This window comes from Acipenser ruthenus, chromosome 21 (genome assembly GCF_902713425.1).
Source record: "Acipenser ruthenus chromosome 21, fAciRut3.2 maternal haplotype, whole genome shotgun sequence".
NCBI lineage: Eukaryota > Metazoa > Chordata > Actinopteri > Acipenseriformes > Acipenseridae > Acipenser > Acipenser ruthenus.
In genome coordinates this window covers 14,694,278-14,720,852 of record NC_081209.1, presented here as the reverse complement: position 1 = coordinate 14,720,852, position 26,575 = coordinate 14,694,278, and the positions used below count along the sequence as shown (strand labels likewise).

The 26,575-nt window shown below is 41.9% G+C and overlaps 1 protein-coding gene across 3 annotated transcripts in view; it reads left to right on the top strand.

Moving 5' to 3' along the window:
* LOC117428129 (enhancer of mRNA-decapping protein 3) overlaps positions 1–26,575 on the top strand; it is a 58,999-nt gene that overhangs the window by 12,480 nt on the left and 19,944 nt on the right. For all 3 annotated transcript variants that reach the window (XM_058994855.1, XM_034901490.2, XM_034046774.3), the window contains exon 4: positions 4,459–4,800. In XM_058994855.1, the coding sequence (XP_058850838.1) occupies positions 4,459–4,800 (342 nt within the window). The remainder of the gene's footprint in view (positions 1–4,458; positions 4,801–26,575) is intronic.

Sequence of the window (26,575 nt, the reverse complement as noted above, 5' to 3'; positions counted from 1 at the left end):
TGAACAAGTAAATAAATAAAATCCAATGTTATCTGGCAAAAGGAAAAGTCTCAAATGGAGTGTTTGAGATGAACAACTTCGAGAATCCTTCCTGCATGTCACTGTCTCGGGGCTTTTCCTGTCTGGGCACTGGGTTCCTGGGCATGCTTAACACCACAGCTGGAAGCAATCTGTCCAGTGCGTGTGTGTGTGTGTCCAGTTTGGGCAGCGGGATATAAACTGGGATGAAGTGCCTATAAAGACCCAGTGCATGGTCTGGATTAGGAAGTGCGGTGGAGTTAGGTCTCACCTCCTTGCATTCCCATAGCGTGCTAAGGCACGGGCCAAAGTTCCTCTTTTAGAAAACTTGTGTAACAGAAATCAATAAACCGCAAATACCCCTAAAAGAGAGATTATGCAAGCCTGGCTTACGTGCCGAGTCAGACCTCCACTCATTCTCTCATGCACGCTACAGGAGGCTTTCTGAGCAGCCTGGAGCTTGGAGGAAACGGCCTTGCCTCATGGGAAGTTAGATTGTCCCAGCGTGATAATTACAAGTAAATAAATCCTGGAAGCCGTGTTTACCTTCTTTTTATGCTCTTAGGCTGCGTGCCAAGTTGACAAGGAGCTCAACCCCATTCTGTTGAACAGTTTGATGGCACGGGAGTGCTGTGCATTTCACACGCAATGTGATAGCGCTGCTGCCGAGACCATTCGAGGGGGGTAGGGGTGCATGCGGAAGGTGGAGGACTGTAATTGTCAAAAGGCAAGAATAATCTCACTATGATGCCTGACCTGGTTATTTTAACCCTGTGTAGTGTGTGTGGTTTCATGGCAGAAAGTGAAGACCCCACTTAATCCTGTAAGATCAGTGTTATTTATCCCGCTGGACTGAACTGGACATAAGGAGAAGAAAGAAGCTAATTTTATTGTTATAATTTTTTTTTGTAATAAACACTTTGTTGTGATCTAAAATACACCAACTGGATTGTCATTGCAGTGCCCAGTATGCAGTGCATCACTGCTGCACTTCTTGTTTTTGGAAGAAATAGTGATGCCCAGTGAATAGCAAGTGTATGTGTTCTGGCTAAAGTAAACAAGAGAAAGTACACTAGCACTTCCTCCTTTTGAGACAACAGGGGTGCTGTGAGTGCAATCATTGTTTTTATTTATTTTCTCTTCCCTGAGCACGATGACCATGCTGGTAGCAAGTGTGCAATGTGAATTCCCTTCCCATTCTCTTCACTTTACAGAATAGCAGGGCGCGAAATAACTGACGGCAGTTGCCTCGGTGCCCAAGCCACTTGCTGCAATGACTCTCAAATTAAAAAAAAATAAATAAATTAAAAAAACCAAAAAACTTACGGCAAAAGTTGCCTATATGCCCATCCGCCAACACCATCACATCTGATCTACAACCCATTCACAAACTTGCTCCGCGTCAGCTGGCCCGTTCGGTCACAATTCAGTTGAATTCTGTCTAATCTCGTCCTGCAAGAAAGTGACTCATTTTCATAATGTATTATTGCCATTCTTTTTACTGTGCACCTCCCAGCATTAAGCCTCAAGAAAGACATACTGTATGATTGGTTAATGATGGGCAAACAGAGGGAGGGACGCTGTTAGACTGAGTTCAATATGACCGCGCCTCAAGGAATTTTCAGTCACACGTGTTCACTGGCAGTGTCACTGTGTTTTTGTTTTTTTTCAATCTGTGAGCTCCATGGTAGAGAGTTGTCTAAAGCGTTCTGAAGTGTTCTAGGATTTTCCTAATGTTCAGGTAAGCAATGGGTGCACAACAATTCGTCCCGATAATAATATTAATGTGAACTTACATCAAGTACTGCAGAAATTGGTTGTGCCTTCATATTTTAAGAGCTACTTGTACAGTTTGCATTCCACTGTGCTTGGATCATTTAGGCATTTCACAAAAAATATCAAAACAGCAGAGTTTTCAGGCCACTTCTTTAGCAGCTGCAATTTAATTAGTTTTCGATGCTTCGCTGTCTTTCAGACACGTGAATATCCTTCAAGCAATGTAGACCTATACTTAAATTTCCTTTTTTTAATTTACAGCTTAGTAAAAAAAAAAAAAAAAACACACATAACCTGTACCACGTTATACATAATCATATATTCTGTGATCATATATGGTATAAGCAGATAAAATTGCAATACATTAAAATACAACGGTGCAGTACACATTCTGACTCCTTCCATGTCTTCAGTGTACATACATTGCTGATTTATATAGGCATTTCAATGAGCTATGTATGACATGGTTCAAGTAGCAGCTCCCTGCTTTATGAAACGAGTTGAAGAGATAACATAGTGAACGAAACCCGATACAGAGAAGTGGATCGATTTCTGTTTTTATTTATTTTTGTGTAATACCTTTTCACTATCTTACGTAGTTGTGCTTTTTAACCAGTAGAATGTGTGCTTTCACTAAAGGGGTTATAATGTGTGTGCTTTAAAACATGTGATTCAAGAAAAAACAGCATGTCCAGCAATGCACCATAACAAAACTGTAAATCCTTTCCAACTGTAAATTTCAAGCACTCTCCATTGCCTGACGAAGTTTCGAGTGTTTTTTTTTTCCCCAAAGCCACGGTATTAGTACAGGTTCCAGCGGTTAGCAAGCTACACTTGCGCAGACACACTGCAGACTGAACAACTCATTTGGCCCCTATCGTTATTACACTCCAGCCATGAGTAAATCTTCAGCCAGTTTGCCTAAAAATCTATCTTTAACTTTCACTTCACTGACATCGCTTATTTGTGCTGTTGTATCACTGTATTTATTCACACATTGATTTCTCGATTTCCATGAATTAGAACCAGTTCCTTGTAATAATAATATCCAATTCTCCGTAAAAATCTCAATTTCTGAAAGAATTTTTAGCATTTAAAAATGCACTGATTAAACGTTCGCTTCACCAGCAGACAGCTTGTTATATGAAATCTAGTTGAACTTGCTTACCCTAAATTATGAAACACATGACAGAAGGTTTTTAAAAGGTTTCATTACAGGACACAGATAGGCGCTATATTTAGCTCTTGTTAACAGACCTACAAACTTAAGTAAAAATAACCTAAATATTTATTTTTTTGCCAAATTACCCTTTTGTATTTTTTCATTATGAAAGAAAGATTAACAACCAGGAAAAAAACAACTTTTAATATTGTGCTATTTTGAGATGTTCAGTACAAGAAACCGGGGCTCCAGTGATGTTTCTAATGCTAATAAGTTAAAAAAGCATTTTAAAGACCATGGAACCTAGTGGACAGTGAAGATTTTGTATAATTCTTATGAAAAGAGCAGTGTATGTATGGAGAGTGCTTCAGGAAACCGCTACTGAAGTAAGATACAACTGTGATGTGTGAGTCTCTTGTTGCAAGATCAGCTTAACAAGTTGGCAGATATTGGACTTTCACTAGGCTGATCTTATAAGATCTTATAGCTCTCGTTTACAGAACAGTATCCTTTACAGTACGAGGAACGGTGGCGCACAGGTCAAGTACATCGAGCAAACATACATGACCAGTAAATCTCACCTAATATGAATTGCCATCGTTTGGTATGTCTCACATTTTGGCAAAGATCCATTTTTACTAGTAGGCTATATTTTGGATTTTTTGGATCAAATACACCAACTGGATTCTCATTGCAGTGCAGTGCATCACTGCTGCACTTCTTGTTTTTGGAAGAAATAGCGATGCCCAATGAATGAGTGAACTCACAATAGGGTGCTTAACACAAAAGAATGGGCGGCTGTGTGCAGAAGAGTGTTGTACTGTACCTCTCTGTCTTCCTCTTGCGTGAGAGAGCAGAGTGCTGTCAGAAGGGAGAGCAGCAGGTTTGTCCAGTTTTTCTGTTGTTTTTTATTAATAGAACTCTAATCGGATATCTGGTTTCTTTAAGACATCTTTAAATACCAGTGTTTTGAGCTGATTGAATACTTCACCTTTGGACCCTTCAAACCAGTTTATGTAAAGTAGTGTCACCCTTAGTGTAGAGTGTGTGTGTAGAGTTAGTGTAATGCTGGCTTTGTCCCTAGCTCTCTGCTCTAATGCTGCCTCCCATATATCCTACCTCTTCCATCTAAGCCTTAATGTTCTGTCTTTTGAAAACTGACCTCAATCATTTTATCCAGTATTACATTTGCAATATTTTAGGGTATGTTCACATTGCATTTAGATCTATCCATAGGATTAACACCTTCCCCAGACTCTTTGCTGTTTGTTCCCTGCTACAGTATGTGAAATCTTAGAAACACTACAAACTTAAGTTCAAGGATAAATGTTTTGCCTAGAGGTATTTGTGTCTTTTTTTTAGTATTTCTAATTTAGCTGTATTGAGAGTTTTGTAGTTAGAGATGATTTGTGAAAACAATATCCCTGGCAACATCTGGGACCTGCATGCTCCTAATTGAATGACCTTTTTCTGATTCCTTCCTGTGATCCCTCTCCCGTCAGGGTCATCAAGCAGCCGGGGCAACAACCAGACGACCCCCAAGAAGAACGGCATGAAGAACGGAGGGGGGCTGAAGAACAAGGATGACGAGTGCTTCGGGGACCCTCTGGAGGAGATCCTGGACACAGACTTTGACTTCGAAGGGAACCTGGCGCTGTTTGACAAGGCGGCTGTCTTCTCTGAGATTGAGACCTCTGAGAAGCGCAGCGGAGCTCGGTCTCGCGGCACGCCCAGCGAGCGAACCCCCGCCCGCTACCGGCACGACGAGAACATTCTGGAGGCAGAGCCCATCGTCTACAGGCAGATCATGGTGCCGCAGAGCGGAGGCAAGGAGTACTGCACTGGTGAGTAGACCTGTCTGCTTCTGAGCGCCATGCTGTTTTTATTGTGCACATTGCACTGACATGTTTTGGAGTAAAATAAGGAACAATGGTATTCTGCATTGGTAGTAACCTTGACTTGCATAAAGAAGGAAAAACATTGAGTGAAATAGCTTGCATCACTCGATTTTCAAAGGCGTGGTATCCAAAGCATATCAACAAGCACAGAGAAACATCATCTGTAATTGACAAACCCAGGACTGGAAGACCCAAAAAGCTGTCTAACAAGGATGAGCAACAGTGGCAAACACTGTTGCAGTAGCAAAGGTCATTCAAAATGATCTAGACACCATTCAGAACTGGGCAGACACATGGCAAATGACATTTAATAGAGAAAAGTGTAAAGTATTGCATTATAAATATAATATGGGAGATACTGAAATTGAAGAAGGGAACTATGAAAAAGACCTAGGAGTTTATGTTGACTCAGAAATGTCTTCATCTAGACAATGTGGGGAAGCTATAAAAAAGGCTAACAAGATGCTTGGATATATTGTGAGAAGTGTTGAATTTAAATCAAGGGTAGTAATGTTAAAACTCTACAATGCATTAGTAAGACCTCATCTAGAATATTGTGTTCAGTTCTGGTCACCTTGTTACAGAAAGGATATTGTTGCTCTAGAAAGACTGCAAAGAAGAGCAACCAGAGTTATCCCGGGTTTAAAAGGCATGTCGTATGCAGACAGGCTAAAAGAATTGAATCTATTCAGTCTTGAACAAAGAAGATTACGCGGTGATCTGATTCAAACATTCAAAATCCTAAAAGGTATAGACAATGTCGACGCAGGGGACTTTTCTGACCTGAAAAAAGAAACAAGGACCAGGGGTCACAAGTGGAGATAGATAAAGGGGCATTCAGAACAGAAAATAGGAGGCACTTTTTTACACAGAGAATTGTGAGGGTCTTGAACCAACTCCCCAGTAATGTTGTTGAAGCTGACACCCTGGGATCCTTCAAGAAGCTGCTTGATGAGATTCTGGGATCAATAAGCTACTAACAGCCAAACAAGTTTGTAAACTTGGGATGTTCTAATACTTGAAGATAATATCCTTAAGGAATAGAAAGAAGAGAAGCGTTTAATTGACAACAGAACTGACAGAAGGCACAAGTGTCGTTGTCCATCAAATCAACAGTGTGAAGGTCACTCTTGAAATCAGGACTGAAAGGATGTGTTGCAGTAAGAATACCTCTGTTAAGAAAGGGGAACAAGACTAAAAGGCTAAAATATGCACACAAACACAGAAATTGGACTATGGAACAATGGTCAAAGGTGCTCTGGACTGTTGATAGATGAGCAACAACACCTACAGTGCATGGTGGGATACTATCGTATTCATTTCCACTGTTCATTGCACTGCTTGGAACTGTAACTGAACTATTGCTAGGAACTGTAACTGAACTATTTCAATAGTAATAGTGTGTGTATGCATTACGCCTGACTAAACATGAAACGGTACTTCAGTGTGGACACTTTGAGCTGGATTAATTAAAACGTTTTTGAATACGTTTCTCGATCGGTTATGCAGTGTGGACAGGGCCTAAAAGTAAATATCCTTAATATTGCTGTGTAAGCCAAATACGAGGAATATTGCTGCCACCTACAGGACGGGAGTGTACCTTAATCAATGCTGTTGTATTCCAGAACAGATTTTTTTAATGTATGGAATTTACGGTCATATTGCTGCAGTGTAATAGATTACCGCAAATATGCATGTCTGCGTCCCTTTCCCATTCTGTGCGTCCCATGAACGCAAGAAAAAATATTTTTCCGTCCAATGGATTTATTTTGCGTCTAGGACGCAAAATTTTGCATTAACGCGACCTCTTATCAGTTCAATTAAGAGTCTAGCTAAGTAATCAGGCGCTTAGTTGGAATGAAAGCCAGCAGACACAGTGGGTCCCCAGGACTGAGGTTGAGAAACACTGGTATAAATGATGTTGGAGCCAACAAATCGATAAATAAATAAATAAATAAATGTATTGCTTTAAATGAACTAATGCACACTGCAGGTGACGCAATCAATAAAAAATTGAATTTTTTGCATCCGGTGTTTGTTACGTACACCATTCTCAGGCTTTACCTAATTGAACAGGTGTTGTGCATTTAAATGAACTACCAACCAAATTTTAATCATGTGTTCCAAAAATACCAAAATCAAGAAGTATAACTCGCCTGCTAAACAAGAGCCAGCAGTAGATTTGTTTTCATTTACATCCACTGGCGACAAGCCATAATATTTAGGGCTTCTGATATTCGGTTTTAACCAGTAAAAACAGATAAAACACCCCCGATACAAACAAAAAAATGAAATTGGTGTATAGCCAATAAACACTGGAAATGGAGACTCAATTCCTGTTGACTTGATCCCTTTCTCCTGTGAAAAAAGTTAATGAAATACCTGCAGCTGGGCAATGTCCCTCCTTCCTGATTTGTATCTCTCATTGATTCGTTCCGAATACTTTAAACCCACCCAACTACTGAGAGACAGCAAATTGTACATTTCTATTGGAGGATTGTAACACGCTTGCGAGATTTAAAACGAGAGATTCTTATTTTTCTTAGATTTAAAGCTATATTATAGATGATAGGGAGGATTTACACGCTCGTGGAACTTAAAACAGAATTGCAAATTGTGGCAATGTAAAAAAAAAAAAAAAAAAAAAAAGCCTAAACACACAAAAACCCCAGAAGAATATGCCAGTGACCATAAGGATTGAAGCGTGCAAGTACTGTCGAGTTACTTTACATATTATGAGAAGAAAAAACGAAAGTAACTGAAAACACTAATTTCATACAGTATATAAAAAGCGAAAGTCCCGATAAAAAACTATTTAAATGAATAAAAACAGAACAGGAGCACTAATTTATATTGAACATATTGCTTGTCCTTTCTCTTGTAGAATGCTGAGAGCTTAGCATTTAGCAGAATAATCACAACAATTAAGCATAGACCAGTTTTATACAGGTATCCTCTGTACAATTGAACCCCCTTTTTTCTTTGTGAACCAGTGAGTGACGCTAGATGGTTCTGAAATCTACATAAGTTTTGCCATGCAGTTAACTCAAAACTAAGGCTGGGGCAATGCTTAATTTTTCACTATCGATATATCGTTCTCCAAAAAAGCAGATGCATTGACGTTATGAAAGGTTAAAAAAAAAAAAAAAAAAAAAAAATGCAGTAATACATGTGGAGCTGTGGATTACTGTGTAATATTGCTAGTAACGCTTTAAAAACTATTATGCATATTAAATTGATTACATTAATTTATGCATATACAGTCGTTATATATATATATATATATATATATACAGTACTGTGCAAAAGTTTTAGGCAGGTGTGGAAAAATGCTGTAAAGTAAGAATGCTTTCAAAAATAGACATGTTAATAGTTTATATTTATCAATTAACAAAATGCAAAGTGAAAAGAAAAATCTACATCAAATCAATATTTGGTGTGACCACCCTTTGCCTTCAAAACAGCATCAATTCTTCTAGGTACACTTGCCCACAGTTTTTGAAGGAACTCGGCAGGTAGGTTGGCCCAAACATCTTGGAGAACAACCACAGTTCCTCTGTGGATTTAGGCAGCCTCAGTTGCTTCTCTCTCTTCATGTAATCCCAGACAAACTCGATGATGTTGAGATCAGGGCTCTGTGGGGGCCATACCATCACTTCCAGGACTCCTTGTTCTTCTTTACGCTGAAGATAGTTCTTAATGACTTTCGCTGTATGTTTGGGGTCGTTGTCATGCTGCAGAACAAATTTGGGGCCAATCAGATGCCTTCCTGATGGTATTGCATGATGCAGAAGTATCTGCCTGTACTTCTCAGCATTGAGGAGACCATTAATTCTGACCAAATCCCCAACTCCATTTGCAGAAATGCAGCCCCAAACTTGCAAGGAACCTCCACCATGCTTCACTGTTGCCTGCAGACACTCATTCGTGTACCGCTCTCCAGCCCTTCGGCGAACAAACTGCCTTCTGCTACAGCCAAATATTTCAAATTTTGACTTATCAGTCCAGAGCACCTGCTGCCATTTTTCTGCACCCCAGTTCCTGTGTTTTCGTGCATAGTTGAGTCGCTTGGCCTTGTTTCCACGTCGGAGGTATGGCTTTTTGGCCGCAAGTCTTCCATGAAGGCCACTTCTGACCAGACTTCTCCGGACAGTAGATGGGTGTACCAGGGTCCCACTGTTTTCTGCCAATTCTGAGCTGATGGCACTGCTGGACATCTTCCGATTGCGAAGGGAAGTAAGCATGATGTGTCTTTCATCGGCTGCAGTAAGTTTCCTTGGCCGACCACTGCGTCTACGGTCCTCAACGTTGCCCATTTCTTTGTGCTTCTTCAAAAGAGCTTGGACAGCACATCTGGAAACCCCTATTTGCCTTGAAATTTCTGCCTGGGAGAGACCTTGCTGATGCAATATAACTACCTTGTGTCTTGTTGCTGTGCTCAGTCTTGCTCGTCCAGAGTCGGCGACTTGCACAGAGTGAGTGGCACCCTGAACCAAAACTGCTACCACAGCATTTTGCAGCGCCATGCAATACCCTCTGGTATACGCCTAGTTGGTCAGGGGTTCATCCTACAGCAAGATAATGACCCAAAACATACCTCCAGGCTATGTCAGAACTACCTTAGAAAAAAAGAACAAGACGGTAGGCTTCAAATCATGGAATGGCCAGCACAGTCTCCAGACTTAAACCCCATCGAGCTGGTTTGGGATGAACTGGACGAAGGGTGAAAGCAAAGCAACCTACAAGTGCAACACATTTGTGGGAACTTCTGCAACAGTGTTGGGAAGAACTTTCCGAACAATATTTGATTTCTATTGTAGAAAGAATGCCACGAGTGTGTTCGGCTGTTATATCTGCAAAAGGTGGCTACTTTGATGAGTCAAAAATTTAGATTAAATTTTGTTAAACAAAACGATTCCATGATTTCTTTTTTATCTCCAATTGTTTATTTGTTCTATGCTTTAATTTCAGAGTACATTGAGACATTAAACTGCGTAAATTTCAATAAAAACTTCAAATTTTGACTCATCAGTCCAGAGCACCTGCTGCCATTTTTCTGCACCCCAGTTCCTGTGTTTTCGTGCATAATTGAGTCGCTTGGCCTTGTTTCCACGTCGGAGGTATGGCTTTTTGGCCGCAAGTCTTCCATGAAGGCCACTTCTGACAAGACTTCTCCGGACAGTAGATGGGTGTACCAGGGTCCCACTGTTTTCTGCCAATTCTGAGCTGATGGCACTGCTGGACATCTTCCGATTGCGAAGGGAAGTAAGCATGATGTGTCTTTCATCAGCTGCAGTAAGTTTCCTTGGCCGACCACTGCGTCTACGGTCCTCAACGTTGCCCATTTCTTTGTGCTGCTTCAAAAGAGCTTGGACAGCACATCTGGAAACCCCTGTTTGCCTTGAAATTTCTGCCTGGGAGAGACCTTGCTGATGCAATATAACTACCTTGTGTCTTGTTGCTGTGCTCAGTCTTGCCATGGTGTATGACTTTTGACAGTAAACTGTCTTCAGCAACCTCACCTTGTTAGCTGAGTTTGGCTGTTCCTCACCAAGTTTTATTCCTCCTACACTTCTGTTTCAGTTAATGATTGTGTTTCAGCCTACATATTGAATTGATGATCATTAGCACCTGTTTGGTATAATTGTTTAATCATACACCTGACTATATGCCTACAAAATCCCTGACTGTGCAAGTGTACCTAGAAGAATTGATGCTGTTTTGAAGGCAAAGGGTGGTCACACCAAATATGGATTTGATTTAGATTTTTCTTCTGTTCACTCACTTTGCATTTAGTTAATTGATAAATATAAACTATTAACCCTTTGCGGTCCATTGTCGGACTGGGTCCGACATTGCAATTATTCCTCACAGGTCCTTTGTCGGACTGGGTCCGACATCATTATAGCAACGCAATAAACGGGTGTTTAGTCGTTTTTTCTCCGGAAAAAGCCGAGAAAACCATTCAATTGCCGAGTGGTAGCGACAGGAGCCGAGACAAGTCGAAAAAAAAAAAAAAAAAAAAAAAGGCGTATTTCATGAATAGTCATACATGGTATCAGGTATCAGATAATGGGCGTCCATAATAAACAAGCTGGCTAAGTGCGTCAGCGCACTGAGACTATCATGGACATTTGCAGAGCTTTTTTCAGATGTTATAGTAATAAAATAATGACTTGGATCGCATTATTGAGGAGTTTGGTGATAAAACGAGTGATCTGGAGATGATCGATCGGTATGTACGACTATTATTATTATTATTATTTATTTCTTACACAGCTGAACGCTATAGCAAACAAAAGGCTGGGGAGGGGCTGGAGATGCCTAGTGTGTGCTTTGTTGATATGCAGGGCCATTTAAACCCGTTTGACTGTGAAAAAAAATACTTTTAAACAGCGCGTATAAAATTAACTGCGCGTGTGAAAATTAATTAGACCTGGCGTGCCTGACGCGCGATTAATAAATGGACCGCAAAGGGTTAACATGTCTATTTTTGAAAGCATTCTTACTTTACAGCATTTTTTCACACCTGCCTAAAACTTTTGCACAGTACTGTATATATATATATATATATATATATATATATATATATATATATATATATATATATATATATACACACTACCGGTCAAAAGTTTTAGAACACCCCCATTTTTCCAGTTTTTATTGAAATTTAAGCAGTTCAAGTCCAGTGAATAACCTGAAATGGTACAAAGGTAAGCGGTAAACTGCCAGAGGTTAAAAAAAAAAAAATTTAGGTTACCAAAAACTGAAAAGTAATGTACATTTCAGAGTTATACAAAAAGGCCTTTTTCAGGGAACAAGTAATGGGTTAACAATTTACAGCTGTTCTGCAGCAATGGAAGTAAATTAAGCCTTGAAAGTTGATGCTAACAATTCCTACAGGTGTCCCAACTTTTGTTGATTACTTACAAACCCTCTGTCTGTATAAAAGCAGTGTTGGAACAGACTGTGTTACTACACCCTCTTAAGCATTATTTGGACAGTATTGTACTGCAGGAAGTAGTATATTGCTCTCATAATGGCGAGAAAAAGGCAATTAACAAAGGAAGACAGACAGACCATTATAACCCTTAAAAGTGTAGGTCTTTCCTTTAGAGAAATTGCAAAGAAAGCCAAGGTGTCAGTGAGTACAGTTTCCTACACCATCAAAAGGCACTTGGAAACTGGAGGAAACTCTGACAGGAAGAGGTCTGGCAGACCCAAAGCCACAACAGAATCAGAAGACAAGTTTCTGAGAGTCAACAGCTTGCGTGATAGGCGGCTCACAGGACAACAGCTTCAAGCACAGCTTAACACTGGTCGAAGTAAGCAAGTCTCAGTTTCAACTGTGAAGAGAAGACTTCGAGCTGCAGGTTTGACAGGTCGAGTGGCAGAGTGGCATTGCTAAGATGGCAAAATAAGAAAAAGAGGCTTGCCTGGGCCATGAAGCACCGCTAGTGGACTACTGAAGACTGGAAGGTGGTCTTATAGACCGATGAATCAAAATTTGAAATCTTCGGTTCATCACGCAGGGTTTTTGTATGCCGTCGAGTAGGCGAAAGGATGGTTCCTCGGTGTGTGACACCAACTGTCAAACATGGAGGAGGAAGCGTGATGGTCTGGGGCTCTTTTGCTGGATCCAGAGTCGGCGACTTGCACAGAGCGAGTGGCACCCTGAACCAAAACTGCTACCACAGCATTTTGCTGCGCCATGCAATACCCTCTGGTATACGCCTAGTTGGTCAGGGGTTCATCCTACAGCAAGATAATGACCCAAAACATACCTCCAGGCTATGTCAGAACTACCTTAGAAGAAAAGAACAAGACGGTAGGCTTCAAATCATGGAATGGCCAGCACAGTCTCCAGACTTAAACCCCATCGAGCTGGTTTGGGATGAACTGGACAGAAGGGTGAAAGCAAAGCAACCTACAAGTGCAACACATTTGTGGGAACTTCTGCAACAGTGTTGGGAAGAACTTTCCGAACAATATTTAATTTCTATTGTAGAAAGAATGCCACGAGTGTGTTCGGCTGTTATATCTGCAAAAGGTGGCTACTTTGAGTAAAAAATTTAGATTAAATTTTGTTAAACAAAACGATTCCATGATTTCTTTTTTATCTCCAATTGTTTATTTGTTCTATGCTTTAATTTCAGAGTACATTGAGACATTAAACTGCATAAGTTTCAATAAAAACTGGAAAAATGGAGGTGTTCTAAAACTTTTGACCGGTAGTGTATGTATATATATAATATATATAATTTATTTATTTTTTTTATTTTTATTTTTTATCTTATTCGCATTGATTTGTACCAGTTGGGGGTCAAAGCAAAATCCCCCCCAAAAAAGTTGTTTAAATCCATAACCAGTCAGAGTAACAACCAATCGAGAGAAAAACTAAGAAGGACATTTTAATAAAACACAAAACAGTAACAGCAGTGCGTTTCTAAAACACAGATGTGAAAGACATTTCCCCTTTTCATCCCTAGCCAATAATTTTGTTTAAAGTAGTTTTATGCAATGCAGTGTGTACAAATGGTTCCACTGCTCCCTGCATCCTCTTTAGAAAAAAAAATACATAAATAAAGCGCGGAGGTCTCAGTATTCCATATAGTACTGCGCAAGTCCCAGGTAGCGACTCACTAATCTGTATCGCAGCATCTTACCTGTTGAAATCTCATGATCTTAAGACCATGGATGAGGCCTGCAGGGTTTTTATTGAGAACTATAACGACATCTTTCCAGCTTTTCGAAACTTGCAGCAATTGCAATTACTATACCTGTATCTTGTGTACCAGCAGAACGGGATTATAGCTGTCAGAACAGAGTGCAGACCAGCAAACGCTCTCGTTTACGTGAGGATCATCTAACATGACAATTTCAGTGGAAGCTCCTGAGAATAATTAACACTGATTTGGAGTCATTTTTTGACTTGGGTGCGAAAAGGAAAATTTAAAGAACTTTTAAACAACAAAACTGCAAATAGTTAAGATGTTGACCACTGGAACGTGTTCTACAACACTGATTTTTATGCTGTGAACGGGAGATTTTCAAAAGAAAACATTTCATGGTAAACTCGTCTGTCTATTTCTACTACCATTATTTATACTGTGTACTGGTTTGCATGTTAACTTCGTTAATCTGAAATAGTTGCACTGGACAATAATATAACTATGTTGATGCAATATGTAAAAACGCAGAGGTTCTGGTTGAAAACGCAGGTTTTGAGATGGTATGCTTTTTACAAATGCACATTTTTAAAGGCTAGCACGACCTCTGCGTCTCATTAAATGGTCACGCAAATTTGTTGTGTTACAGGAGTATCCCAAACATTACTTTCTTTACTTTTTTTCTTGCTGTCTGATTTTAGAAAATAATTGTCAAACATCGAAAGGCATTGTAGCTCGGTCGATATAGTATTTGTAATTGTAGCGCAACAATCTTTAACTTTTACTTTGAAGACTCCTGCCTGCACAGATCCAATCCCATCAGTAAACACTCACAGGGGGCGGGGCAGGGGGGAGAAGGTGAGCTCAATCGCATGCAGATTCAGAGAGTCAGACCTGAGGGGAGCAGAGAAGCTCTGCGTTTAATGCAAAAAAGAATTGCAGATTCCAAATTTAATAAAAAAATAAAAACTTCCCTTTGCTTAAACCTTTTACTCAAAAACAATGCACAGGTTTGACTATATCGATAGTTGTCAAATGATATGATACGTCGATGCATCCCCTAAGACTTACTCAAAACCTATACTGTACATAAATGCTATTGTGTTTGATGCAGTGATTTTAGCAGCCCTGCCGCAGGAGGGACACGGTTACTGGTAGTGGTGTGCTGATTCACACAATGAACCGTGATATTTTTCTTGATGATATGATTATTGATACAGTAACCTCTGTATCGGTACTGTGTTCTTATTTTTTTATTGAAGTACAATGTGATCTGTTAACATAATCATGAGCATGCACTAATCCGTGTCTACACTGAGAGAATTATTTATTAGCATGCACTCTAGCAGCCTCACCTACCAATCACTGTGTTCAGGATGTTTTTGTCAAGGCCACCGGAAGCCGAGCGGAGGTGTTTAGTAATGTTGATGATCTCATCAGGGCGACGGCGGAATCAGACCTGCTCCGGCCTGTTTCAAATCCACTGCAGTTTTTTGTGAACCAGAACATGTAGATCACTTTGTGTTCCTCCAAAAAAAAAAAACCCTCAAAACATAAAATGATTCTATTTGTTTAAAAAGAATCTGCATTTAGAGAACTGCTTTGTTTTTCTTTCTTTTTTGTCAGATTCAGAACTTTTGAAAAACTTTTGTTTCCAAGAACTGTGCACATTATTATTTTAGTTTTATTTAGGGCTGCAACAAAAGGTATATTTTGATCTTCAAAGGTTCGGAACACATTATCGAAGGAAGGTTCGAACCTTCGGTGGTTCTAATTTGCATAATTTACCATAGCTACTTGTTTATATTTGATTGAAAATCATATTTTTACAGGTAATCCATATAAATGGAGTAAAACATTCACATATAGTTAACACATGTTACATAGAACAATAATCCTGTTTATATAATTTACATTTTTTTTTTTTTTTTTTAAATACACGTTGTCAATAATATGAACTAATGCTTGCCAAGTGACCCCAGAGATTGTGGCTCCATGATACATCAACAGTCGCTTGCACAGTTTGCATTCAACTATTTATTTTTTATTTTTTGGTCGTCTGGGCATTTAACAAAAAAATCCCACAGCAGAGGGGTTTCAAAACTTTTCTTTCAATACAGCTTACGCTATACAGAGCTTTGCTGTCGAGATGGAGAATGAAGAAATTAAAGGTTTGCTTCTGGATAACACGAGCTGGAGGGGGAGGGGCAGATGGTGCTCATTTTTCGAAATTAAAATGATTAGTTTTAGTGTATATTTTGTATGATTCAAACATATTCTACCATAGCACTTCTCTTACACTGTCTTGTACACTAGGTATTCAGTACATATTTTACTGTTTGCAGATAAGTATGAACAGCAAGCACACTGATACGTTATTTCAAACAAAATTAACTAGACTGAGTCCGTTTGAAACGGACCCAGTGTGAATGCAGCATTAAACTACCTTTTTGAATTTATAATACATTTTTTACAGGGCTCCAGACTGCAAATGGTTGCCCATGCAGCAAAAAAAAAATTGTGAACAAAAATGCTGCCTCTCCCTTTTAAAAGTCAATGTTTGTGAATGTGCTATGATGTCAGTCTGTAAGGGGAAGAATCGCATATCACATGTTTGAATAAACTGACGTGCGAGATGGACGTTAATAAGTAAACTAATAATAAGAATTTCATCAAATACAAATGCTTGTAAGCGCAGATAGGTGCTGTATTAACACCAACAGAATACTGTAACCCCAGTTTCATGCAGCAGTTGTGACAGCGACCAAACGTGAGCGAGTGTGGTGTAAAAATGTAGCGTTTTAATATCATAAATAGCAGAACCAATTTAAACTTGTTTTTACTGAACAATAAAGGGTAACGTAATCATAGGAGTTGCCTGTGTTACATCCTGTCAGACTTCACTAACACTGAGCATGGGAGCTGCAGCATGCTGTCAGATCAGGACTCCACTAATACTGAGCATGGGAGCTGCAGCATGCTGTCAGATCAGGACTTCACTAATACTGAGCATGGGAGCTGCAGCGTGCTATTACACATGTTAAACTGCACACAATCAGAGGTGCCGTCACCAATTCATATAAACATGCAGAGTTCATTGCAGTCATCAGCTGCATAGATTAACCATTCAGCAGAATATGGCAACAAACACGTGAGTACAGACCTTATGTTAAAGGTACTGTTTTAGTATCACTTTAGTGTCTGAGCAAGTTGTTGTATTCTAAGCAGTTGAATATAATAGCAAGCAGCTTGCTTCTGAAGTGGCTTCCACCCAGCTATTGGATTTGGTGACCTTTTTTGGGGGGGCCTATGAGCCATTGGCTCCTAAGGCAAAAAGTTTGTCTGGAGCCCTGATTTGTAATTTAGTTTTAAAGAAATGTATTTTAAAGAATAGGTAAAAAAGCAAAACAGGTTGTGAAGCTCATTTGACCAAACGTGCCTTTACCAGTGTTATTGCAAACACTTGCACAGCAAATGTGACTGTTTTGTTTTTTCTGTTTCATGCTTCATTTACTGTATTGTGATACATAACATATTGTGACCCTCGTATCGTGAAGACTCTGCCGATACCCAACCCTAGTTACTGGGTAGTTGAAGCCCTCAGGGAGGGTTGCACTTAGTGGAGGTGAATGTAAACCAGCAGACACTTTTTCAAATGTGGAAGTAATGAAATTGAATAATCATTATATCTAGTGAAAACATCATTCCAAATTTACTGCAGGTGTTGGATGTTGTGTGTGTGTTTTTTTTTTTTTTAAATAACTGCTATATACCCTCCTTTTTATGTTGTGTGTTTATGTAGTATAACATAAGCATGTCCCTTCAAATTAATATATATTGCATTGTAACTCATTCATACTAATGTACCGGTTGTTTTCAGTCATTACAAGGGAAACTGAACCATGCACTTCTATTTTTTACATATTATAGAAGACAAGGCTGCTTGCGGCTCGATTCGCTATGGAAAATACTTTAGATGGGGGGGGGTCTAATTAACCTTTTGCCAATAAAACTGGGTGCTAATAGAGTCGGCGCCACTTTATCAGGAAGCCTCGGATGAAGGAAAAATAGCCTGAATAAGTGTCTGTCCCAATTAAATGAGAGGCAGTGGAGACGACCTTAGTCGCACTTTTTTTTTGTTTCTTCATGAAAAGAAAAAAAATGAAATTACATCACATTGAGTTAAATGTTCAATACATCATTTAAAATGTCAATGTTTTGCTTTTATTCCTAAACAAAATGAATCGTTTTTTATTTCTACATGAAATTAAAAAGGATGAAATCACAAATCTTATCACAAGGTGAGGCACCTGCGATGTTGACACGCCAACTTTCTTTGCAACAGCAGCCTGAAAAACCACTGGAAGAGACGCCTCCTTCAAGAGTTCAACGTGGTTTGCGGAAGTCACAGCGTACTCACTGCACTGTGCTACGCGACCTGTCTTGCTCTGAAAAGCGATCTCCATTCACCATTTGAAAGTACTGTATCCCAATTAAACAAAGTGACGTCCCAATTAAATGACATAAACAGCATTGGGAAGAGCCATCTCCCAGAGTTGTGTCCTTTTTAAGCAGAAATCCTGATTTATGAGTATCCCGATTTAGGTGGTGCCAGCAGTATGAATAAGGGCGACCAGTCAAGACCGGACGCTATATCCAGCAGATCTTTTATTTATATGTAAATTATGTTGTATACTGTATATACTGTGTATGTGTGTATAATATATATATATATATATATATATATATATATATATATATATTGTGAGATGGAGGGTTGTGAGAGACAGCAGGGAAGGGGTTAAAACCTCCCTGCGAAAGAAATGCACCTTTTTGTTTGATTGTTTCTGCTTTTTCAGTTAATCAGTTTTGTTAATTGTCTTATTGTTTTGTTTAATTGTTTTATTATCATCCGCACCTGGGCGCTATTGGAAATTAGGTCCAGGTGCGGGGTTTAAAAGGAGAGCAAGCAGTCTGCTCGAGGCTGCTAAAGAGAAGGAGGCAGAAAGGAGTGCTCTGCTTCCTGGCAGTCCCGAGGAAAAAGGTACAGTGCAAACCTGTGTGGTTAAGTTTTGTGGAACAGGGAAACGGCTTAGCCGTCCTGTGATAGTTAGGTTCCTGCGTGTGTAGTTAGTGCTCAGAAAGAGCTAGGTGTTTATTTTGTGTGCTTTGTTTTACGTTTGTGTTTATTAAAAAAATAGCGCAACCGCGCTGAAAAAAATCCATTTGAGTGTCCTGGGTCGTATTTTTTAAAGGGGCAACGAACCCGAGTGGGTGAGTTCTTTCACATATGGTGGCAGAGAGTGTGGGCGCCCCTAAGACCCAAAAAATGGACCTACTACAGATATAGAAATGCCGCTGCTCAGAAGGAGCAGCTGGAGAGATGGGAGAGAGAGATGGGGTTGGCTCCAGTGAAGAGGAGGGAGCCAACAGAATTGGAGCTGTTGCTCCAAGAGTGGGAGCAGGCTAGTGGAGCTCCGCAGCCTCCCGAGCCAGAGGGGGAGGAGCTGCCGCTGCCAGAGCCCAGAGGGGAGGAGCTGCCGCTGCCAGAGCCCAGAGGGGAGGAGCTGCCGCTGCCAGAGCCCAGAGGGGAGGAGCTGCCGCTGCCGGAGCCCAGAGGGGAGGAGCTGCCGCTGCCGGAGCCCAGAGGGGAGGAGCTGCCGCTGCCGGAGCCCAGAGGGGAGGAGCTGCCGCTGCCGGAGCCCAGAGGGGAGGAGCTGCCGCTGCCGGAGCCCAGAGGGGAGGAGCTGCCGCTGCCGGAGCCCAGAGGGGAGGAGCTGCCGCTGCCAGAGCCCAGAGGGGAGGAGCTGCCGCTGACAGAGCCTAGAGGGGAGGAGCCGCTGCTTCTGGAGCCCGGGGAGGAGGTTGAACGCATACCTCCACCACAGCACCGACCACCACCCCTACGGTCCAGTCCGGCGCTGCTGCGTCCAGTCCCTCACTCCTTGCTCCAGGACACCCGGCCGGTCTTCCCGGACCTTCCTGCGCTGGACCTAGAGCCCAGGAGTCTGCAGCACTGGCCACAGCTTTGCCCCTGGTTCCCTGCTCCACTCTCCCCGAGCACCCAGACGTCGCTGGGCTGCTGCCAGACGTCGCTGTCGCTCCCCCTGTTCGCTGCTTCGCTTCCCCTGGGTGATCGGACATCACTGCGCCGGTTCCCAGGGGAAGATCTCTGTCCACTGCTGCATCCTCCAGTGCCACGGTCTACGCTCCGGTCGCCGTGTCGAACCGTTGGGTCCCCTTGTCGCCGGTGCGCGGTCCTTACCTGGCTGAGCCGGGATGTGGACCGATCCACCCTCAAGCCTGCCCGAGGAAGAGGGCAAGAAAGGACATTTATGGACTTGAGGGTGGGTGGTTGTGTTTTAGGGGAGGAGGTGGCCGTCTCGTGGCCTGTGTCTTGTAAAGACAAGGGGGGGGATATGTGAGATAGAGGGTTGTGAGAGACAGCAGGGAGGGGGTTAAAACCTCCCTGCGAAAGAAATGCACCTTTTTGTTTGATTGTTTCTGCTTTTTCAGTTAATCAGTTTTGTTAATTGTCTTATTGTTTTGTTTAATTGTTTTATTATCATCCGCACCTGGGCGCTATTGGAAATTAGGTCCAGGTGCGGGGTTTAAAAGGAGAGCAAGCAGTCTGCTCGAGGCTGCTAAAGAGAAGGAGGCAGAAAGGAGTGCTCTGCTTCCTGGCAGTCCCGAGGAAAAAGGTACAGTGCAAACCTGTGTGGTTAAGTTTTGTGGAACAGGGAAACGGCTTAGCCGTCCTGTGATAGTTAGGTTCCTGCGTGTGTAGTTAGTGCTCAGAAAGAGCTAGGTGTTTATTTTGTGTGCTTTGTTTTACGTTTGTGTTTATTAAAAAAATAGCGCAACCGCGCTGAAAAAAATCCATTTGAGTGTCCTGGGTCGTATTTTTTAAAGGGGCAACGAACCCGAGTGGGTGAGTTCTTTCACAATATATATACTGTATATATATTTTAAAACCATCCAAAATAGCCGTTCAGCACCATCCCTGTATTGTCAGACTGGCCGTACATTGTTACATTCCTGGTAGCCCATGAAAAGGAACCTGTCGGATTACAGGGTAGCAGTGGTAACAAAAGTCTAACCCCTACATTTCAGAGCCACACTGCATCATGGAAATTTCACAGAAGAGTAATGTCAGGGTGTTCAGTAACAGCTACCAGGTTGTGTAACACAGGTTGCACTACCTCCTGATGTCAAATATAAACATGAAAGCACTTCGAAGGGGGTAGAAAGCTGTGTGGTTTAAGTTCATTGAAGCGGCTTGGAATTGTGCATTGAATAGATCCATTGAGCATTCTCTCTCGCTCTCTCGCTCTCTCGCTCTCTCTCTCTCTCTCTCTGCAGTAATATAAACTAAGGAAGGGGGTGTGTGAATGTGATTGTTTTTACCACTTAATCTAAACCGGTGTGACACGGTAACACAACGGCCTCTACATGGCTGTAACCGGATCCAGGCTGGCATTCTTAGAGTACTAAACCTGCCGAAGCCAGAGAGGCTGGCACAGTGCCATGGCAAAGGGAGGCCTGTTTGTTATTGTTACAGTGGAGGGGATTCTGTTGTAGTGTTTTGCAGGTGTATTTGTGCTCTGTTTCTATCTTGGCAGGTGGTATACTCACACATCTGTGTATACAGTAACCTTGCACGCAGGCACCTCTGCTGTGTAACAATAACAAACAGATCTCTCTTTACATGTACAGAGAGAGACTGGGGTGGAAATGTGCAGCTGTATAGGTCATGTACATAGGTAGTACAGTACAAAGCAAACTGACTGTTCCCTGGGATTCCTCAAACACTACTGGCGCAAACGCAGTAAAACAATCCTTCTGAGTAAAGAGCTTTCGCTGTGTGTACCAAGGACAAGGTGTAGAGTTTAACTTACTATTTCTTTAATTCCTATTCCCTCCCTTAATCTCTTGCCTCTCAAACATATAATTAAAGACTGCGCTCTCGGGCACACAGCTCTCTACATAAACATAATTTACCAAACTGGAAGTGCCAGTATTACCTTGAAGTGAGATTACTGTAAACAGGGACTCATTTTATGTGGGAATGATTGCATTTGGTGATGCTGAAATTGGAACCGTTCAGTGCAACAGTGCAACGGTACACTGCCTTTCAATGTGCATGTAACCGTGAAATCCCAACTGGATCAAACAAAATAAATTATTTTTTGATATCGGTAATTCACACTGCCTCTCTGTCCCTCAGCTCTGACCCCTAGACCAGGGGTTCTCAACTGGGGGTCCGCAGCCCCCTAGGGGGCCTTGAGGAGGTTTCAAGGGGTTCTTCAAAAATAAACCAGAGAATGTGTTATTTTCCCTGCATGCTTACGACATGCTGAAACCTATTAGCTTCAGCATGTCGCAAGCATGTGGAGAAATGAACACGTTCTCAGGTTGCGTATGGTGTAATAGAGCTATTTCAGCGGGAGCACGACAGATTACAAAGCAGAGGAAAACTCAATGGAAACACACACAATAAATACCAGATATAGATACATTTTTAATTCGACCATCAGCATCAAAACAACAAAACCCACAGAATGATACAGAACTTCCTTCAACAAGTTCAAACGTAAGGGCTGAAGAACAGCAAGGAGGTGGTGTTGTGAGTAAAAAACATAAAGCCATTATTAACCCTGCAAAATTAAGGAAATACCAAGACAGCTACGAGAATTTCAGTTTTATTTGTACTGGAAGTGAAGATATACCTCAACCGCAGTGTGTAATTTCTGCACAAGTGACATTTTTATATATTTAATTAATTAATTGACAGAGACATTTAATTAAATATATAAAAACAAGCAACATTCGTTTTTTGTGCGAAAGGCTAAGGAACTGCTTGGTACTAAAGCCGTAATCAAATCCACAACTACCGCGGATAAAAAGCTTGTGTCATTTTACATAGTGCCGCAAAAAATTGCTAAAGCAGAAAGATTGCATACGATTGCTGAGGAGTTGACAGTGCTGTGTAGAAAATACCAATGTGAAATGACACTGTCAAATAATGGATCGCTTTTATGTCAGAAGACAAAGTTTTGCAGTGCATTGGTCGGCTCCATTGATGTTTCATCAGACAGCTCCCTCAGAACCAAGTTCAGTGAGATGTCGCTGGAGACATTTTGGTGCGAGTGCTCCGATGAATGCAGCACTGAAAGTGTTGGTCCCATTCAGTACAACCTACTTATGCGAAAATTGATTTTCAGCCATGACATCGATGAAAACAAAGTACCGAGCCAGGATAAACATTGACCATGACGTGCGTGTGTGCTTGTGAAGATACCTCCACGTATTGACAGAATCATTGCTCAACACCAACAACAAGTTTCACATTGAGTAAGTAAAACAAAAATAATTATATCCTCAGAAGCAGAAAGGTTGAGAACCCCTGCCCTAGACCACGCTGTCTCCCAGTCCGACTGCCCAAACCACTAGACCACACTGCATCCCAGTCCCTGTGCTCTAACCACTAGACCACACTGCCTCCCAGTCCCTGTGCTCTAACCACTAGACCACTCTGCCTCCCAGTCCCTGTGCTCTAACCACTAGACCACACTGTCTCCCAGTCCCTGTGCTCTAACCACTAGACCACACTGCCTCCCAGTCCCTGTGCTTTAACCACTAGACCACACTGCCTCCCAGTCCATGAGCTATAACCTGTGTGTCACACTACCTCCTCGTGTCTCAGCTCCGCTATGCCTTGCAGTCTCTCTGCTGTAACTATTTGGCCAGTGTTTCCCCTGTTCTCATCTCCAGCTGCTAGTTATTAGGAAGAATCAGAGAGGCCCTGGTTTGTTTGCTACTTTAACAAGCTAATCCACCTTTGAACTGCTCTGTCATATTATTTTTTTAAGATCAAAGAAAGCATGGAAGCTCTCTTATCTCCCAGCGTGTCAAAAAGGCTTGGAGTGCCAGGCCTGTCTTCTGAATTACAACACCCAATTACCAGAGCCCTACAACAGAGCATTGTGCAATGTCATGCTTGCACTTTCAGAGCCAAACATAATTAGACCTGGCCCTGGTCCAACCCCGCCTCCCATTTCCATGTATTGGTTTAAGCTCTGTGTTCTTTCTGCTTCCACACAGCATGCCCTGCACGTTATTGCACTCCTGGCTCCCTGATAACCCAGTTGAGCAGGTTAAACCTTGCGTGTGTGCTGCTCACATTAGAGGAGGGGGTTGCTGGCTATGGAATTCTCTCTGCAAACACACCCAGAGGGACTGTCCTAGAAGCAATTAGCACAAAGTACAACAATTTTTGTTTCTTTATCATTTGCAGGTTGCATGTCAGAGAGTAGTTAACTTTTTTCCTCTTGTCGCAAGTGTATTTGGATTAGGATCTGAACGGCTTTTTCTTGACACATTGTACTACGTTACCTACCATTGTAAAATAATCCATCACACAAATATAAGGCAGCACAAATGACATGATCTCTTTAAGTGGTGTATATGACATTAGTTAGACAGATTTATCAACCCAAATGTTCCTATTATTTTTCTTCTTTTGTTCCTTGTCTAAACAAAGGTAAGGCACAATGGCATTGGCTACAGTGCCTTTTTAAACACACTGTGCTTTGAAACACATTTTTATTTTGAAGTATAAATTGGTAAATATAGAGTTGGTTTGTGTTCAGGTCCGATGAATTAGGAACAGTAAGCTGTACCAGCACATAATTGTGTGCAGCAAAGATACTCGTTTCATAAACATAACAGAAAATACAATGTAACTGAAATGGTATTCTACATTCTGTATGGCATGCATGCATGGGGATACTAATCTGTAACTCTTAAGCTAGACTGTGCTGTTTGTATGTAGGCCTATATTTAAATATAAATAGTGCTTACACTTGCAGTGCATAAAGGTTACGTGTTCATAGGCAAGAAAAAATACAATTTTACAAAAGCAAAAAAAAAACCCATTTAATTCAACAGCTTAATGGCACTGTACTGTATACTCCCAAGAGCCACAACATCCACAACTGCACAGTGAGAAACAGCAACAAGCTCACGATTTGAATGAATGTAGTGGTTGGGAGGTGTGGGGAGTCTAAGGTAAGGGTGTTTGAAAGAATGTAGTGTAGGGGAGGAGTCTGAGGTAAGGGTGTTTGAATGAATGTAGTGTAGGGGGTGAGTTTGAGGTAAGGGTGTTTGAATGTAGTGTAAGGGGAGGAGTCTGAGGTAAGGGTGTTTGAATGAATGTAGTGTAGGGGGAGGAGTCTGAGGTAAGGGTGTTTGAATGAATGTAGTGTAGGGGGAGGAGTCTGAGGTAAGGGTGTTTGAATGAATGTAGTGGTTGGGAGGTGTGGGGAGTCTGAGGTAAGGGTGTTTGAATGAATGTAGTGTAGGGGGAGGAGTCTGAGGTAAGGGTGTTTGAATGAATGTAGTGGTTGGGAGGTGTGGGGAGTCTGAGGTAAGGGTGTTTGAATGAATGTAGTGTAGGGGGAGGAGTCTGAGGTAAGGGTGTTTGAATGAATGTAGTGTAGGGGGAGGAGTCTGAGGTAAGGGTGTTTGAATGAATGTAGTGTAGGGGGAGGAGTCTGAGGTAAGGGTGTTTGAATGAATGTAGTGTAGGGGGAGGAGTCTCTCTCTCTCTACATGTGTGTTATGTGCATTCTTGCTGCTGCATCAGGAAGGAAGCACTGCAGCAGGCTCCACCTGTTAGACTGGGTGGTGGCTGGGACCCGGGCTTTGCGTGACAAGAGCTGCTCCTTCAAGCAGCCACTTAAGTTAGCATGCAACTGCACAATGCTCGACTCTGGTCTCCTTACAATTGTGTGAAAGTAATGGGTGTATACAAGGCATTTACCTTCCCCTGCAAGTGGAGGGCTGAGGGAATGGCAGGCAGTGTGGTCTATGGTTAGAGCTTAGCGAATGGGAGGCAGTGTGGTCTATGGTTAGAGCTGAGGGATTGGCAGTGTGGTCTATGGTTAGAGCTGAGGGAATGGGAGGCAGTGTGGGTTATGGTTAGAGCTGAGGGAATGGGAGGCAGTGTGGTCTATGGTTAGAGCTGAGGGAATGGGAGGCAGTGTGGTCTATGGTTAGAGCTGAGGGAATGAGAGGCAGTGTGGTCTATGGTTAGAGCTGTGGGAATGGGAGGCAGTGTGGTATATGGTTAGCTGTGGGATTGGCAGCGTGGTCTATGGTTAGAGCTGAGGGATTGGCAGTGTGGTCTATGGTTAGAGCTGAGAGAATGGAAGGCAGTGTGGTCTATGGTTAGAGCTGAGGGAATGGAAGGCAGTGTGGTATATGGTTAGAGCTGAGGGAATGGCAGTGTGGTCTATGGTTAGAGCTGAGAGAATGGAAGGCAGTGTGGTCTATGGTTAGAGCTGAGGGAATGGAAGGCAGTGTGGTCTATGGTTAGAGCTGAGGGAATGGGAGGCAGTGTGGTCTATGGTTAGAGCTGTGGGATTGGCAGTGTGATCTATGGTTAGAGCACAGGGAATGGGAGGCAGTGTGGTCTGGTTAGAGCTGAGGGAATGGAAGGCAGTGTGGTCTATGGTTAGAGCTGGGGGATTGGCAGGGTGCTCTGCTTGGCAGAGCAGTGAACTGGGTGTTTTATCTCGCGTAGTTCAGCCCTGGTGCCTCATTGACAGAGCCCTGTGGGACTGTTTCTCAGGGGAATGCGCTCTGGGCAGCCCTTTGTGTGAGAAGTGTTCTGAGGTTTCTTGGCAACCGCAATGAGGTATAAACTTCTTTTGAGGTGGAGCTTAAACAAACAGAGGTGCTAACTCTTTGAAAAAAGAGGTTGGGGGGGGGGGGGGGGGGCAGTGTACATAAGGACCACACTGACCAATGATAGACACTAATGTCATGGGACAAGTGAGAGAGAGAGGTCTGGTGTGTACTGTAGTGTGGTTTTGTCTGGGAGGGATCCGTTTTAAAGTTGTCCTACTGGGACGACATGAAGTACATTTTTGTAATGTTAAGTACAGGTAATACAAGGAGGCTGGAGAAATGCCAGACTTGTTCCTGTAAAATCACCTGTTTGTTCCCATGGTGATTATTTTTATAATTCCTCTTTGTTACTGGTT